Source organism: Pelodiscus sinensis, chromosome 9 (genome assembly GCF_049634645.1).
Source record: "Pelodiscus sinensis isolate JC-2024 chromosome 9, ASM4963464v1, whole genome shotgun sequence".
Classification (NCBI taxonomy): domain Eukaryota; kingdom Metazoa; phylum Chordata; order Testudines; family Trionychidae; genus Pelodiscus; species Pelodiscus sinensis.
The window spans coordinates 10,014,555-10,032,794 of record NC_134719.1 but is presented as its reverse complement, the minus strand read 5'-3'; the positions used below and the strand labels follow the sequence as shown (position 1 = coordinate 10,032,794).

General features: G+C 42.6%; 1 protein-coding gene across 1 annotated transcript in view; it reads left to right on the top strand.

The window, feature by feature from the left end:
* The window catches only part of SLC1A7 (solute carrier family 1 member 7), a 104,972-nt gene that overhangs the window by 59,300 nt on the left and 27,432 nt on the right, over positions 1-18,240 (top strand). The window contains exons 6-7 of the mRNA XM_006126383.4: positions 7,966-8,065; positions 12,720-12,953. Coding sequence (XP_006126445.1) covers positions 7,966-8,065; positions 12,720-12,953 — 334 coding nt within the window. The remainder of the gene's footprint in view (positions 1-7,965; positions 8,066-12,719; positions 12,954-18,240) is intronic.

Here is an 18,240-nt window from a genome sequence, read left to right as displayed (position 1 = left end):
TGTGTTGTTGTTTTCTGGGTTCATTTCAGAGGGTCAGGGTGGGAGAAGAGTTCTTTTTTAGTATTCCTGATGTAATTATTTCCCATTGATCCTTCTATAAATGTCATGTCAGAAAAGGTATGTCCTAGTGATGATCCTTTGGGGATGAATCCTCTGGGGATTAATCTTGTTCATAATCCTTGATGACATTTTCTTTTCATGCTTCTCATTGTTTCTATGCATGCTGCTTTCCCCCCTTTTCCTATTAATTTCACTAAGCCTTTGCCTGTTCATTGTGTGCTTCCATTTGTAGGCTACAGAACTTCACTTAGAAGCCTTTTGCATTAGGGTAGTGAGGAACAACAGTAATGTATGCTGTATAGTTTTCATTTCTAAGGTTTGTACTTTTGGGGCTAAGTAGCCCTGTGGTTAGAACTAGGGAGTGCTATGCAATGTACCATAATGAACTGAACCATACCCCAACTCTTATAAGTCTGTATCTACAAGGGCTAATAGTAGGGATGTAAAACTTCGATTAATTGACTAATCAAATAGTTGATGCAATTTGCATCAACTATTCAAATAGTTGATAAGGATGCCTCCGCCTTTGAAGTGTAGCAACAGTCCTGGGGCTGTTGCTATACTTCAAAGGCGAAAGCGCTGCAGGGAGCACAGGGTTAGCGGGGAACTGAAGCTATCCCCCGCTGGCCCTGTGCTCCCTGTGGCGTTTCAAAGCAGCATGCCGCAGAGAAGCCAAGGTCAACAAGGGAGTCCCCAGCTGATCCTGGGCTCCCTGCAGCGCTGCCACTTTGAAATGTTGCAGGGAGCCTGGCGTCAGGCTCCACATGATGTTTCAAAGCGGCAGCGACACATGGAGCCCGGGGTCAGTGGGGAAGTCCTCAGCTAACTCTGGGCTCCACACGGTGCTGCCACTTTGAAACTCCACGTGCAGCCCAGAGACAGCTGGGGACTCCCCCACTGACCCCTGGCTCCATGCAGCGCTGCCACTTTGAAGCACCCCCGTTCCCCTACCCCCGCTGTCTCTTTCTGATAAAGGCAGCAAGGGTGGGGGGAAGTGACTAGTCAATTAGCATGTCAACTATCCAATACACATTTGCTTATCGGATTGTCGACTAGTTGTTCACATCTCTAGCTAGTAGTTCTTTGCATAAATAACTCCTCCTGAATAGGAAAGACAGACAGAGAAAGCATTTTGTGCTTGGACTATGAAGAGAGGAGGGACTACAAAGGGATTCCTTCTCTTACCTTGGAGGGTCACCTATCAGAATGAATTCACATTTGTCCCAGTGCTGCATACTATGGCTGGCCAGAACTTCATGGATAGAACTCAGACCCCATCTCTTTTAAAAGCACAGGCATCTACGACTTGATTTTTGTAAGGAAGTAGTTTTTAAGTGACACCTGGGATATGCAAGACCAATCAGACTCCTCAAAGGGACACAGTAGTCTAGAAAGATTGAGAGTCACTGTCTTAAAGGCCTCACTGTTCAAACAGACACACCAAGGGCTGGTTTCAAGACACGTTAATCAACAGTAACCTCACCAGCTTACTGTCCTCTCATTTGCAACTACACAAGCACCTGTCTGCAGCCATTTATAACTCTAAATGGTCATTTCTGAGAAGTTTTTATTCTCTGATTTATAATATGATTTCCAGTTCACCAAAGTTTGGGTTAGACTCTCACCTCCCATCCGTCACACCCAAACCAACAGGGCCACATTCACCCAGCTGGGTGCCATAGAAGACTACTTTGATGAAGCCCTGAATCAGTGAATTTTAAGTGCCTTTGTCATATCCATTCTCTGATTTTGGGGCAGAGTTGGCTACAATCAGAGACAGCCTTGAAACTGAGAAGAGTCCTGCATGTGGCTTTCTTCCTGTGCTAAGATTGCTGAGCCACCAGCTTCCAGAAAAAGGAAAAACAGGTTTCTGTTACTAAGAGACAATGAGACTGATTCTCAATTATACTAAAGCCCCTTTATGCCACTGTGGCAGTATAAGAAGGCTGTAAAGTTGGTGTTATTGTAATCTATGGCCATGTTAAAGCTCCTTTCCTAGAGTGGTGTAAGGCAGGGGTCAGCAACTTTTCAAACCAAAGAGCCAAACTACATCAGAATTCAGAACAAGTGGTCAACACAGAGCCACATTTGCATGACTGAAAATATACAACTTAATGTTATTGATAATTGACATAATGACTAATAATAGCATAAATAAAACATTGTACTCACATACTTTATTTAATGGGACATCTGCTGCTGCATCTTTTCGCACAGTTCTTTGAAGTTTACATCATAACTGGTCAAATACAGCTTCATGCACGCATTCAGGCTGTCTTCTGTCAATCTTATGGCAGGGGTTTGGGGATGTGGGGATGCAGGAGTCAGGATTGGGGTGTAGGAGGGGCTCAGGGCAGGTGGTCCAGGTGTATGATGGGCTCATGGCATGGCATGGGGGTGTGCAGGAGAGTTGATGCTATGGCCAGATGGGGGTTCAGCCCCAACTAGGGGCTTGTTGGCCAGGCTTCCTTCATTTTTAAATAAAGTAAAATATGATGCCCAACCCAAAAGATTTCAACATTGTCTTTATTTATAGCAGGGGTGGGGAACCTTTTTTTAGGTTGGGGGCTACTGAGTTTGGGTGAAGGAGGCAGTTGTGACCTGAGTCACAGGATTTGGGGTGCAGGGGTTCGGACTGTGACCTAGGGCAGGAGGGGATTGTGATCTGGGTTTGGCTTATGTGGGGTGGTGGGGCAGAGGGCTGGGGGGGAAGATCTTGCCAGGATACTTACCAGTGAGACTCCAGACCAGCAGCTCAGCACATTTCTTAGGAGCTGAGCCTGCCCTGCACACCCTGCGCCTCCACATAGGCTGCAGGGCCATGTGCTCTGTGAATAAGAGCCTTAGGGGAGGGGGGATTAGTGCTTTGCATGCTGAAAAGCCTCTGGCACCCCAACCCTTTGTTCCCCCTACCCCACATAACCCAAAGCCCCTGCCCTCTCCTGCCCCCATATCCCCTCCCAGATCTTGGACCGCAATCCCCTGCCCAGGCCTCAACATTCTCCGGCCTGAGGTCGCAGCCCAAACCCCTTCACCTCCTCCTGCACCCTCGTCTCCTTCCTCAGGTCACAACCCCCTCTAGCCCAAGGTCGCAACCCAAACCCCTGCATCCTAGTCCCCTAACCCAGGTCACAACTGCCCCCTTCACCCAAACTCCCTCGCAGACCCCACACCCTCTCCTGCACCCCAATCCCTTGCTGCAAGCTCCCTTCTGCACTCAACCTCCATCCCAGACCGCACACCTCCTCCATTATTATGGAAGAGTGCAGCCCTTGACCACTTTCCAAATTCTTGGAGTGGCCCCCCCATCAAAATTATTGCCCACCCCTGTCCTAAACGCATAATACATAAGTCTTAAGCAGCAGCATCTTCTGTTTCCAGAGTCACCAATCTGACATGGTCTAAAAAAGAACCGTTAATGCACATATATAATTCTTCTCCTGTCCTTCCATCATAATCATAGGTTTATAAAGCGATGAGCACATGATATGACTGGCCTGAAGCTCTTAAGAACTTCCACGGTACATAGTTATTCCTGGAGGTGACAGACCAACAGAGGTTTGTGCTTCCCTGAGATCACATGCCTGGGTCATAAGAATAGCCCCACTTCTGCATATTGACTTTTGACCTCCAAACTCAGAGGCAATTTCAACTTGTCAGGCCAACCAACCCTTTTCTGCACCTGCAGCAATGTGTTCAGCAAAATCAACATGCATTTTTATGTCCTAGTTGAGTATTTTGAGCTATGTGCACCATATCTGCAGACAGATAGATATTGGTGAGCAGTTCTGATGCAATTAGGATAGCAAAGTTCAAGCATGGTGGCTTAATGCTACTGGGCTGGTTCACCATTTTGAATTTGCAAACTTCCTAAGTCTGTTGTTCTGAGTGTTAACTTTGCCTTTTTTTTTCTCCTCTATGTGCACTCTGAAGGAGAAAGTGAGATCTAATGTCACCCCAAATAGACAGGATACCAGCATCGGACAAATGATACCCCATTCCAGATGATGTCACGTTGTTTATTGGTCTCCTTATTCCAAAGTTGGAAGAGACTGGCTTGCATTTTGGCGGGGTTGGCATGTAATTGATTATTATGGAAGCAGACTGAGAGCCGAGACAGGGCCAATGTTAGCACGGGGCAAGCTCCTTGGTTTGGGCAGTGATGCATGGGATAGATAGCACAGTTAAAACTTGAGCTGAGATGGATTGGTTGATCATTTGAATAGATGCGGAAAAGTATTAGTGAGAGTACACTTCCTTTTGGTGGGCTGTTTTTCTTTTGCTGCCATTGAGTCTGCTTCCCACACAGTTCAATGTAAAACATCAGTTCTCTGGAAGGGGTTGTATCAGTCGTGTGATCATTCATCATGTTGTATTCTTGAGTAAGGAGCCTTCAGTGATTCACTGTGTCGTATGCTGCTGAGAGGTCGACCAACATGGTACTTGTTACCATGCCCTTTTCAAAGCTCTCTGATGCATTGAGTGATATTCAGCACTTGACCTGTGCATGACTTGCCTGGGCGGAATCCAGCTTTCTTGTAAGTGCTTTTCAATGAGTGGTGATAGGATGAGTACAGTTCGTACAGTTTGTAGAAGTGATATAGGCCTGAGGCTCTTTGGTACCATCCATCCCTGGCTTCAGGAATGTCACAACATGTGCTCATCACCAAAATTACAACTGTGAAATAATTGGATTACCTGCCTAAGTTCCCTCTGGTACTGTAACTATGCCATGAGAATTTGACATAACCACCAGTCATCCTTTGCCTTGGTAGAACTGATCAACCGGCCTATGGCAAGATGTGAACGTTTATCTAAAGTCCTGTTGATAGCTAACATGGTTATAAGTTTGCCCAGTGGCCTACTGGCTATGCTTTGCATGCCTACTCGCAGACAAAGGTTCTGCTCCTAGCCTCCTGATCCATGAATCTGCAGAAATTGGAAGCACTATTGAGATAGCATACTCAGTTCTAGGGAATAGAGAAATAGTCTGTATGGCTCAAAAACATATGCAACCCCTTTAATCTCACGAACACCAGTAGTGAAGAGACTCCGGTCTAGTAATCCTTAGCAGGCCTTATGATTGGTGGATATGACATGATGCTTTGAGAGTTGAGTGTAAATCAGTGAAAATTAGGGGATCTCAAATTTCCAGCAAGGATGCAGGTGGCATTCCACAAATGTGCTACTGACAGGCTGGAATTTTCACCCCTCTTGCTAATTCAAACAACGCAGAAAATAAGTAAAATCGAAGGTGCTTGTGGAACCTTATCTGCTGCACAAATTCCCTGTCAAACACAGTATCATAAACACAGATAAAGGGATTCTTTTTCTTAGGATCTCTATGTGAAAATCATCACTTTATTCTCATAAAAAAACCTGGACAGGCCTAAAGGAGGGCGTAAAATTCACTTCCCTCTGACTCAAATTGTGGCCCAGTGAGAAACTTACTGCAGTTAGATAACAAAGGGTTCTATTAAATTTGTGGACTGATAAAACTGAACATTCTAAATAGATAAGAGATCTCAAAGTTCATTATGATAAACCTCCGAGATTGTACCATAGTTCAATGTAAGTAGCTACGTACTAGTAAAACTAAACCATGGGACATTGCGAGAAAGCAAAAGACTGCAAATTTAAAACAAATAAAAGGAATTATTTTTCACACGATGGATAATTGCCCTGTGGAACTCAATGGCCCAAGATATCTCTTAAGCAAGCATTTAGCAGGATTAAACATGTATATTTGTACTGCTAACAAATACATCTGGACTTACATTCGTAATAATAAAACCTTAAAATACGAAAAAAGTGCTCTGAGGTGATGTAATCTTATTTAAAGATAAAACAATCTTAAAAAGGTCTGGAAAGGGATATAAATCTTCATGCTTCAAGGCATATTTCAAACCCTAACTGAAGGGAGTCCAGAAGAAACCTTCCTGTGCACAATTATCCTGTTACTATGTATTGCAAGGTTTCTTCACCTTTCTCTGAAGCTTCTGGTATCCAGCCGTGGTCAGAAACAGGCTAGTGTATTAGAAGTACTGTACTACATTTTTCTCCTAGATAGAATCAGAACTGCTCAGCTGTGTATCAACCCCGGTGCTGCTAATTTTTCTTTCTGTCTACACATACCACTGGTTGAAAAACACTTCTTTAAGGGTATGTCTACAAAGCAACATTATTTCGAAATAACTAGAGTTATTTCAAAATAACTTAGTCCGCATCTACACTGCAGGCAGTTATTTTGAAATAATGTTAAAATACTGTCAAGCTGGAGGACTTCTTACCCCAACTCCTGTAACCTTCATTGTACAAGGAGTAAGGGATGTCGGAGGAAGAGTGCTCTATTTCGAAATAAGTGCTGTGCAGACGCTCCCAATTTCGAAATAAGCTATGCAATTAATGTAGCTCAATTTGCATAGCTTATTTTGAGTTAAGCCCAGCTGTGTAGACGCAGCCTAAGAGACCAGTGAGTTATATACTCGTCATTCAGCAGGCTTCAATCTTGCCTGCTATCTCTCCTGTTGCCAGCACTTGCCATAGACTCAGATGTGAAAGAGTAAGCAAATCAGTTATTTCTGTAATATAAGAAGGGATCCATTTCCCCTCTTCAGCATGCTACTAAGTTAGAAATTGAAAATTCTTGTAAAGCTACTATGGCTTAATAAAGTCAACCGGTCTTAAAATACTGAATTGGTCATTAAGATTCTGTCACCTTAAATGAGCAACATGGTAAATAAAATATAATGTGGTTTTGTAAACAAAAATTTACAACTAGGTGACTGTTAACTGGCATATAAACCCACCTCCTGCATGCACTATTATTGTGAAATTGTTGGGTCTGACAGCTAAGTGGCTCACTCCCCCACATCAGGAGGGGATTGCTTTAATTTGGGGCCTTGGCCTGCAAACACAGATGTGTGCTCCAAGTGACAGAGCGTGGGCCCTCAGTCAAAGCGAACACACTGTCCAGCCAGAATAAGTGTGAGAGTGAACCCCACTCAGCTTCATTTTCTTGTGCAATCCTCTTCAAACATACACTGATTTGGTGGGCTGTTTGTTTCTAAAATGCTTCCTTACTTGATTAACATGATGCATTACAGTTCTCACAGGGAATCGCTTCAGCAAATTAGTTAAACAGAAACATGACTGATATGTTTATTATTAGTTATACGTTATTAAAAGTCAGCACTATACAGCAAAGCTTTAGTTACATAACTTTTCTTGGAACGAGCTTCCCTTCTGCTACAACTGTTTGCTGATTAGCCTTGTGCAGCAGTTTGGCCCTTTCTTGTATTCAAGTGCATTTGCTTGATTCTGCTAAGTATGCTAAACCAGGGTGGCAAGAAGGACAGTTGTGCGAGTGGCTTTTATCCTATCCACTAGAAACTGGACTGAAACCATATTCATTTCACACCATTGAGATAATGGCTTTTGGTCACTGCCAATCTCAGGTGGGTTTGAATAGGTGAGCCAAAAGAAAAAGGCTCCTATCCTAAAACTCTCTCTCTCTTTCCCTTTCTCTCTGGATGCCCTCTAGTGGATGCATTGTCCTGCATTTTGCTTCAGCTACCCCAGACTAACACGGCTACATCTCTACCACTACTCTAGTGGATGGTGCACAGAAGGAGAGGGATTTACTAGTGAGAACTCAAAGACTTCTTTAGCTTGAAAGTGGTAGAAGTCCTTGTTTGTGAAACTGAGGAACCAAGGGTTGTCCCCCACTCCCTTTAAGTGTTATAGCTCTGTTCTGTAGTATTGAGATTTGTTGGACTATGCCACTATCAATTATCTAACCCATCTACCATGTCCCACTTAGCTCATTTTGAACTGCAGTAGAGAGGGAGTGTGTTGGGGATTTTCAAAAGTAAATGAGAATTAAAACAGTATGTTTGATTGCAGGTTTAATGTTGGGCAGAATGGGTAACAGTGGAGTTCCCTTGGTCAGTTTTTGCCAGTGTTTAAATGAATCTGTCATGAAGATAGTGGCAATTTCTGTGTGGTAAGTAGCTGCTTTATCAAGAACAAAAACATTACTTTTAAAAAGTTGAAGTATATTTCAACAGAAAAAAAATGCTCTGAGGTGATGTAATCTTATTTCCAGGCAAATTCATGAGGGACAACAACCTCAGCTTTGTATAGGGTTAGTACTCGACGGAAGTTATGCAAATATTCCAGGCCAGATGTTGGTCCCTGGCTCTGTCCCCTTTGCACCACTCAAACGGCATAAAGAACACAGAGAGCTGCCTCACACAGATCCCAGGGATTTCCCTAAGAAAGAGGAATTCCCGGGTACCGTAAAACAGTATATTTGGGTCTATGTCATTGATTCCAGGTGCAGACAGCATGGTCAGGGGTGTGGCCAGGAATATGAAGGGACAGAATCACAGTGCATGCCCCTTTGGCAATCCCCAGCAGCAAAGTAGGCCCTAAGGGATCACTCTAGCCAACATAAATTAGGCCAGTTCTACACTTGGGGAGAAAGTCGACCTAAGATACGCAACTCCAGCTACATGAACAGCGGAGCTGGAATCAATGCACCTTAGGTCGAATTTCCGTCACCTCCTCACTGAGGAAGGTTGATGGGAGAAACTCTCCCGTTGACTTCCTTTACACCCCGTGATCCAGTGGAATACCAGAGTTGATGGGAACACCATCAGCAGTTGATTTAGCGGGTCCTCATTAGACCCTCTAAATTGATTCCTTGGAGTTCAATCTTTGCAGTGTTGATCTCCTAGTAAATGGAGACAAGCCTCAGAATGGCCATAAGTTAAACTGGGGGCTAGTTTGACCCCAGATCAGGAGAATGGAAAAATAGCTTAGATCTGGTCTAACAAAAGTTAGTCCATTAGAATTAAGACTTAGAAGAGCCAGGCACACATCCACACTCATGTCTGTCTCCTAGGGTACGTCTACACTACATGGCTCCGTCGACGGAGCCATGTAGATTTGTTTATTGGGCAAAGGGAAATGAAGCGGCGATTTAAATAATCGCCACTTAATTTAAATTTACATGGCTGCCGCACTGAGCTGACAAACAGCTCATCAGCTGTTTGTCGGCTCAGCGCAGCAGCCATGTAAATTTAAATGAAGCGGCGATTATTTAAATCGACGCTTCATTTCCCTTTGCCTACAACCCTAATCTACTTGGCTCCATCGATGGAGCCATGTAGTCTAGACACAGCCCTATAGAAATAACACTCAGTTCTTACAAAATGGCTATTTTCCATTCTGGAGCAGTGCAAATCCACTACGGGCATAGTTATATCAACACAATAGAAGTATGGATGTAGTCTGGCACAGAAATAGCTGTTCTGGTAAAAACTCATTCCACTACAATCCCAACTACGTTCCTCCCTGTCTGGTATACTTTTTGACCAGGGGTCACAGTGGCTGGAAGCTCACTTGTCTTTAAATGGCTAGTGCATGTGTCACAGCTGCAGTTGTGGTGTTACAAGCAAGTACAATAGAAGAATGGCCCAACTTCATTCCCAATCCCAGGTCCCATGCTGGGCACAACTCTGAGGATGAGTCTACACTGCACCCGGAGATCGAAATAAGCTATGCAATTTGAGCTACGCAAATTGCATAGTTTATTTCAAGTTAATTTCAAAATAGCTTATTTCAAAATTTGGTGCTGTCCACCCAGCACTTATTTTGAAATAAATCACTATTCCAAAACATCCCTCACTCCTCGTGGAACGAGGTTTACAGAGACATCGGAATAGCGAGCCTGTTATATTTCGAAATAATGGGTGTGCTCAAAAGATGTGGAATAGCTATTTAGAGTATCCAGAAATAGCATGGCAGTGTAGACGTAACCCAACAGACCTAACGATCTGGTTCTCTGTTTTATGCAGTTTATCCCATAGATGAGCAGATCTGAAGTTAGATTACTAGAAATATCCATTACTCTGAAGATCCTGAAGAACATGCAAAACTGTAAAAAGTTTCAGCTCTTAGAACTTTTCAAATCCTTCCACTGTTTAACAAAAGCATTCTAATACGGGCGGGAAAGGAAGGGGCCACTCCCCACTGGATATTCTCTGAAAAGCCATCAAAATACATCTAATAGCCTTTGGCTCGATGAAATAAAACTTTGGGTATGTCTACCCTACAATTAAAAACCCACAGCTGGTCCTTGCCAGCTTCAGGATACACGGCTGTTTAATTGCGGTGTAGACATTCAGGCTACAGACCAAGCTTGGGGACTCTCCCACTTCTCAGGGTCCTAGCTCCCAGGCTCCAAGCCAAGCCTGAATGTCTATACTGAAATGAAACAGCCCCGTAGCTCAATCTCTGTAAGCCTGAGTCAGCTGGCATAGGACAGCTGCAGATGTTTAATTGCAGTATAGACATACCCTTATATTTGCAATTTGGCTCTTGCGTCTCCCATAGTCAATGGGGCCCAGGCCCAGGAGCCCTAACCATGTGGGGTGCCCCCTTGATCCAACTTGCTTTGCCCACCCAGCAATCCTGCTAGGGAGTAGGGTCAAGGTATGGGGGCTTGCGCCAGGCGGGCAGAGGAAGCCACTGTGCCTTGAGCTCATTCTCCGGCAAGAGCGTTGGAGCGGGAGAAATACAGGTGGAAGTGTGGGGAGGCACCTCCAACTGCTTTGGCCCAAGGCCCGACAAAAGCTCAGTTCACCTCTGCCATCACTTTATCCCTAAAATGCTGCTCTCAAATTCTGGGATGCTATTAAAATTAAATGGGAAGATTTTTAAAGTAGAGTTCCCCCTTTACGTCTATGTCCCTAATTTAAGAATGACTCATAAGCACTTGTGAACATTCTTAGTAATGAGTAAATACGGCTACTATATAAAATACATTGTAGTTGTATAGCACCTTCCGTCTGAGGGTCTCAAAGTGCTTTATACACGTTAATTAAGCCTCATAAGTCACAACGCTAGAATCACAGGACTGGAAGAGGTCATCTAGTCCAGTCCCCTGCACTACTGGGAGTAGGAAAGTATCCCTGCAGCAGCAACAGGTGGTAGTGCCCACCTTGTAACTTTTAGCTCAGGGTATGTCTACACTACCCTCCTAGTTCGAACTAGGAGGGTAATGTATGCATACCGCACTTGCTAATGAAGCCCGGGATTTGAATTTCCCGGGCTTCATTAGCATAAGCGGGGAGCCGCCATTTTTAAATCCCCGCTGCTTCGAACCCCGTGTAGCGCGGCTACACGGGGCTCGAACTAGGTAGTTCGGACTAGGGTCCTATTCCGAACTACCGGTACTCCTCGTGAAACGAGGTGTACCGGTAGTTCGGAATAGGCACCCTAGTCCGAACTACCTAGTTCGAGCCCCGTGTAGCCGCGCTACACGGGGTTCGAAGCAGCGGGGATTTAAAAATGGCGGCTCCCCGCTTATGCTAATGAAGCCCGGGAAATTCAAATCCCGGGCTTCATTAGCAAGTGCGGTATGCATACATTACCCTCCTAGTTCGAACTAGGAGGGTAGTGTAGACATACCCTCAGAGATTAGAGCACTCTCAGGGAATGGGGGAGACCCAGATTCAGTTTCCCCCTTTCTGCTAGAGGAGCAGTAGAATTTGAACTGGGGTCTCCCACCTCTCTCTGACCCCACGACTCTTCCATTGTGGATAAATACTTAAATAGTCATAAGGAGAGAGAGAAGGACTCCGTAGTCAGGGCACCCACCTGCAAGATGGGATACTTCAGTCCACTCCTCCTGCTCCAGTCACTGTTTCCTTATTTATCCACACTGGAACATCTTCAACAAGAGACCCTGTGTGCAACTTCCCCCCACCCCCACCATCAGTATATCCCATAGCTCAGTGGTTGGAGCAGCCCCCTGAGAGGATGTAGACCTCTGTTCAAATCCAGGGAGAGAAGAATGGAACTGGGTCTCTCATATCACAGGTGAATTAATTACCCCCAAGGCTCAAAGTTACAATGTGCCACCTTTTCCTGTTGGATTCCAAATGGAACCCTGTTTGGCAAGCAGCCTCTGACCATGCCTTCTGGATCAGTTCCTGTATACATCTCACATGTCTAAGTGCCTAGTTTGTGAATCACTCTGAGGCTTAGGCAGGAGAGAGGTGTTCAATCAGACCCAAGAGTGAGGCAGTAGTGCCTATGCCCAGAGGCAGAAAAATAGGTATCTAAGGAACTTGTACCTTGAAAACTTAGGCGCTAGATGAATTTAGGCACCTATAAGATTGAGTGATAGTTTTGTGGGTCATAGTAGATCAAAACTGGAACTTAGGCACCTAAACTTGAGACTTAGGCACCTACATACCTTTGTGGATCTAGCCTTAAATATTATAGTGATAGGAATCTTAAAATGCATACATTGAGGGAGAGATTAGACATATAGTGCTTTAATTAGCAAATTTTATTTAAGTGTGCTCTGTGTGTCCTACTGGCCAGTAAGTAGAAAATGGTATTACTGCTAATTACTTGATATAAAAGCATTTTCCCAGAACTTGTTAATGGAAAAGGAATAAGATTCCAATCCTGTAAGGTACTCCTGTGAAATTCTGACTAAATTCTATTTTTTAAACACTGTAAGGTTGAGTCTTAAGTCTGTACTGAAATGAAAGTACAGGAACTTATCATCTCACTAGTGTACATTGTTTAATGGAAGTGATCTGTCGCATAGTGATAAATCTCCCTCCCTCTTCATTTAGGTATTTCCCTTTTGGAATAGTGTTTCTTATTGCTGGCAAGATCTTGGAAATGGATGACCCTACAGCTATTGGGAAGAAGCTGGGCTTTTATGCCATTACTGTGGTTTGTGGTCTGGTGGTTCATGGACTGTTCATTCTGCCAATGATGTACTTCTTTATCACCAAGAAGAATCCCATTGTTTTCATCAGAGGGATTCTTCAAGCCTTGCTAATTGCTCTGGCCACATCATCCAGGTATTAAGCACTGATATTACTAAATACCTTTGAAGTCCTAATTAGTGTTGGCTGAAACTTGGAAGTTCAGGCTCACATTAAATGTCAATATTTCAAGATCTGATTTCAGTCTGATTCTGAACCAGATGAAAAAATAAAATATTCTTCCCAGGATCCTAGGAGTCGCTGAATTAAATTGTTGCTATATGATGGGTGACAGTTGTAAAGCAGTCAAGAATCATGTCAGTTTCACTCATCCAATGCTAAGCCTTCCAGAATCTCTGGTCTAATGTGCTAATTACTACCAATATTAGAAGCATCATTATCCCCATTTTGCTGATGAGTAAACAGACACACAGAGGTTAAGTGACCTGCCCAGAATCATATGGAGGGTTTATTCCAGAACGGAGAACAGAATCTAGGAACTTGGATTGTCTCCTACTCTACCTAACCTACGCTACATTAATGTTCCTGAAATCCTAATGATTCCAATTAAATCCATAAAAATTAAGGGACTGTTGGCATTTCTATTATAAATTCCATTTTATAGGATATTTATAAAATTCAATAGATTGCTCCTAACTGAAATATTGTACAGTGTATTTGTAAAGTGAAATCAGGAGCAAATTGTCTTTTGGGTGGCTTTATCCATTCTAATGATATTTTAAAGTTTAAGGCTATTTTTAAAAGAAAACTATACATAAAAGTTTGTAGCTTGAGATGGATTTGCATTCCCCACATGATGATCATCTTAGAGTCATAAATATTAATTTTGAAAAAAACTTTTCAGGCTCCCTCTTCCCTGATCCACTAAGATTTCCTCCAGTCATGGTTCTGAAAATCTCTAATGCTGCTGACTCAATATCCTCACTGGTCCATTTATTCCCTTTATTTAATTCCCTTTTCATATCAATTACATTTTTCCCTTGTTAGGACTTGTGTCTCTCATAATTTTAGTTTTCTGAGCACTAGAAAAAAGTATCCCTTTTTCTTCTATGTTGTACTGTAGAAATAGAATAGTATTTTTCTCCAGGTTAGAATCCCGTATTTACCAAGTGTGGTTTTAATAGTGCTTTGTAAAATAGCATAGTTACTTCCTTTGTCGTATAATAGATTCTCTTCCTTCACATTTTTGAGTTCATATCCCATGTAGTATTCCCCTGATCTTTTCTGCATTATTGCTTTCAAAACAGCTATTTCCTCTTTTGATTGAAGCAGGTCATTAATTCTTCCTTCGTGTATTATCTTTGGTTTTTCATATCATGTCTCTGCTTATATCTCTGATCCCGTCAGATCATTCTGCAAGTATGAGCTACCTTCTCTGTAGTTTAGTCTCTCAGGCTACATCTAGATAGCGGTGCTATTTCAGGATACTGAAAGTATCCTGAAATAGCTATTACGCATCTTAAAACACGCCCATTATTTCAAAATAGATTTCTAAATAACAAGCGCACTATTCCAGTGTCCCTGTAACCTTCATTCCACGAGGATTAAGGGACTTGTCGGAATAGCGCTTTATTTCTAAATTAGATCGAAATAAGATACACAATTTGCGTAGCTCAAATTATTTTGAACTAAGGGTGCAGTGTAGATGCACCCTCAGAGTACGCCTACATGGTAGTGTTATTTCGAAATAACTGACATTATTCCAAAATAACATAATCTGCATCTACACTGCAAGCAGTTATTTTGACATAATATCTAAATAAGAGGGAACTGGAGGACTTCTTACTCCAACTCCTATAACCCTCATTTTACAAGGAGTAAGGAAAGTTGGAGGAAGAGTGTCTCTCTCGGACTTCCTGCTGTGTAGACAGCGCCAAAAGCCGAAAAAAGCTATTTTGACTTAAGCTACATAATAATTGTCATGTCTCAAGTTGCGTAGCTTATTTTGGCTTTAGCCCTGCTGTGTAGACATACCCTAAGTGTATGGGTTGGTCATGGTATCATGAGTTTTCCAAAGTTTCTTTTCTAAAATGCAACAAAATCATAAGACATAAATATGTGACAAAAGTTAGGCCTGATTTGTGTTGACCAAACTGTTGACCCAAATTTCTAAATTATGTTTACACAGCCTTTCGTGATAGCCTGCAGTGCCAGTATGGACAAAAGCAGCAAATTGTGAACATTCTTAAATGACCCTGAGCATAGATTTATATGCTGCATGTGCAATTGCCCTTTTGCACCAACAGATCCATTTAGAGTTCTTTAAAAAAACACGTTATTTGGTGCTTTTTCTCTTAAATGGTAGTATCTTATGATGAAATAGTTGAACTTTTCATCTTGGCTATAGTGAGAAGTACAGATACTGCCTATAACTGAGTTGTGGCCAAAAGAGCATGCACAAATAATTAGTTTTGGCCAGCAAAACTGCTTCTCCTGACACTCATCACGTCTGCATCTGATTAAGTAATACTTGCCACAAAGGCAACATATTAATATTAATAATACAGCCATCGGATTATTGGAGCATTTCAGAACAAAACAAGAGGTTGGCCTACTAATGTGTCTCTCACATATGTTTCTGCATCAGTGCATGCCTACATCTAATGATAGACAGAACACTGACAATCAGTGTTCTTGTATTAAAGCCAGCTACCATGTGTGAAAGATTTCTTTAGTACAGATCATAATTACGGAAAGACATACTACGCACTAAAAGTGAGACAAACCACTCTTGGGAGGTTTCCCAGTTCATGTCAAGGGCCAATTATCTGTTTTCTTTGGCTATTATTATTAGTTATTGTAGCAACACTTAGGAATCCAACCCAAAGATAGAGGCCACACTGTACAAGCACCTAGTACAGACTGTAAATTTGTTGGGATGGAGACTGAGTGTCAGACAGAATATGACAGGTAGTCAGGATTGACAAATGAGGTGGGAGAGTGCAGATGAGAAGGATTGTTTTAAACAGAGATTGTACTGGATAAAGCCATAGCTAAAAAGCAAATTATTCTTGATCTGGCTCCTTATCAGTGCATCTACACTGCACCTATAGATCAAAATAAGATACTCAATTTGAGCTATACAAATTGTGTATTTTATTTCGATCTAATTTCGAAATAGCTTCTTTCGAAATTTGGCACTGTCTATCCACACCAAATTTCAAAATAAACTGCTATTCCAAAACGTCCTTTAACCCTCGTGGTTATAGGGATGTTAGAATAGTGAGCCCGTTACTTCAAAATCTATTTAGAATTAACAGGCTGATTTTAAAGATGCGGAATCTGGTATCCCGAAATACCGCCGCAGTCTAGACGTACCCTATCTGTAGCTACACTAACACAGAATATGACAAAGCTTAGTGAGTCTCCAGAGGATAATTCATCTTTTTAATGAATTTAGTGTTGGTGCAAGATGATGGAATGATCGCTCAGGAATATAAATACATCTGGCTAAACACAAACACAACTGTTCCAGCACAAGCCTATACACACCAATTCCTTAATGTGCCTTATCTTTGTTTTCCAGGGATCCTTTCTGAGGGTCATTCCCCAAAGCTAATTTAGTTCTTGGTACCTCTGCAAAGCTGCCATTAAGGGTGCCAATTTGTGCAGATGGTGCTGGTAGTATAGGGATGCACACTCCTGTCTACTACAGGAACGGGAAGTCACCAACCAGCCTTCTGATGGCAATGACGACACTGACTTAAGCGTAACTGGAACCAATAACCTGTCTGTAAGTGAAAGGTTCTCCATCCTACGAGTCCCCCTGTGCTGCCCTGTCTTATCACTTTAGATGCCAATGATATGCTGGCATTTGCATGGAAATGTCAAACAGAGAGGGCACAATTCTGACTTATTTGCACATATATATTGGCGAGGGCAAAAGTTTCTTTTACCCTTCTCCTCCAAACAGTGTACCCATGCAGGACCATAGCAGAACATGTTCTTGTTCCCTTAAGTACTTGGCAATGGGTCCCAACTCACACACCTATAGGACTCTATATCCCCAAGAGGGTATGGCCAGCTAGTTTGGATGGTGACCCCAGGCTCTTAGGACAATGGACATGGCTTGGCTTTGGTGACAGTCACTAAGGGAACTACAGGCTGCTCCTTTTTTGGAGCAGCAATAAGGTGTGGTCCAAAATACGCTGTAGGGTGCCCCTCCCAGTCATTATACCTTATATAGTCCGCTTGGCTCTGGAAACATCTGTTACCATTCCTCCCTCTCATAGTGTGAAGGACAGAATTTGGCTAACAAAATTCCCCTTGGTTTGATTATAATTTCCCTAGGATATGTGGAGGTTTTTTCCTCCATGGTCATCTTTCTACATCATCAGTGAATCAAAGGCAGCATCTTTTCAATAGTGCATCCCATCTAAAGAAGCAGTTCTCTTTTCAAAATAGTGGTAGTGCTGCTATTTTGAAATAACTACTCCCCAGTGCTTCCTGGGGCTCTAAGTTGAGGTAGCGCACTCACATTAATGAAGCCTGCCTTGGGTGTGGACATGCTATTTTGATTTTCAAAAGCTTCAGAGCGGTAGCCAAGTTAGTCTATAATAGGAAAAATTTAAAAAACAACCTTAAAGACTAAAAAAACCCAACAAATAGTCTAGTAGCACCTTAAAGACTAACAAAACATGTAGATGGTATCACAAGCTTTCGTGGGCGTAACCCACTTCTTCAGATGACAGGAGTATTAGAAGTCCAGATCCAAGAATAAATAAGGGGAGGGGAGAGGAGAAGGAAAAAAGAGAGAGAAAAAAAAGAAAAAGGAGGGGAGAAAAAAAGAGAGACAGTGAGTAGATGGTTCAAATAGTTACAAGAGGCTGATAAGAACAATTATTACCTCCATTGCTGGGTTGGTTGGTTAAGTTCTTAGGATGTAGAAGATAATGTGCGAGCCAGCCAATATCCTGGTTCATACCATTTGCATAAGAATTAAACTAGTGAATGAAGTTAAGTTCCAACCCTTCTCTGTGTATTTGGCTTGTGGAATTGGCCTGAAACAAAACGGTGATTTGGCGATCCGTTAATGAGTGTCCAGGCAGATTAAAGTGTTCTCCAATAGGTTTTTTTGTGTATTGCCTTTTCAGATATCTGATTTGTGTCCATTAATTCTTTCCCTTAGAGACTGTCCAGTTTGGCCAATATACATTGCAGTGGGGCATTGCTGGCATTTGATGGCATAGATCCCATTAGTGAATGTGCAGTTAAATGAGCCCCTGCTTTGGTGGCTGATGTGGTTGTATCCAGTGATGAAATTGCTGGTGTAGCTGTGTGGGCAGAGTTGACACTGGGCCTAATTGCAGGGGTGGATTCCTCGATGATTATGGTGGAGGTGTGTTGTGTGGTTGCTGGAAAG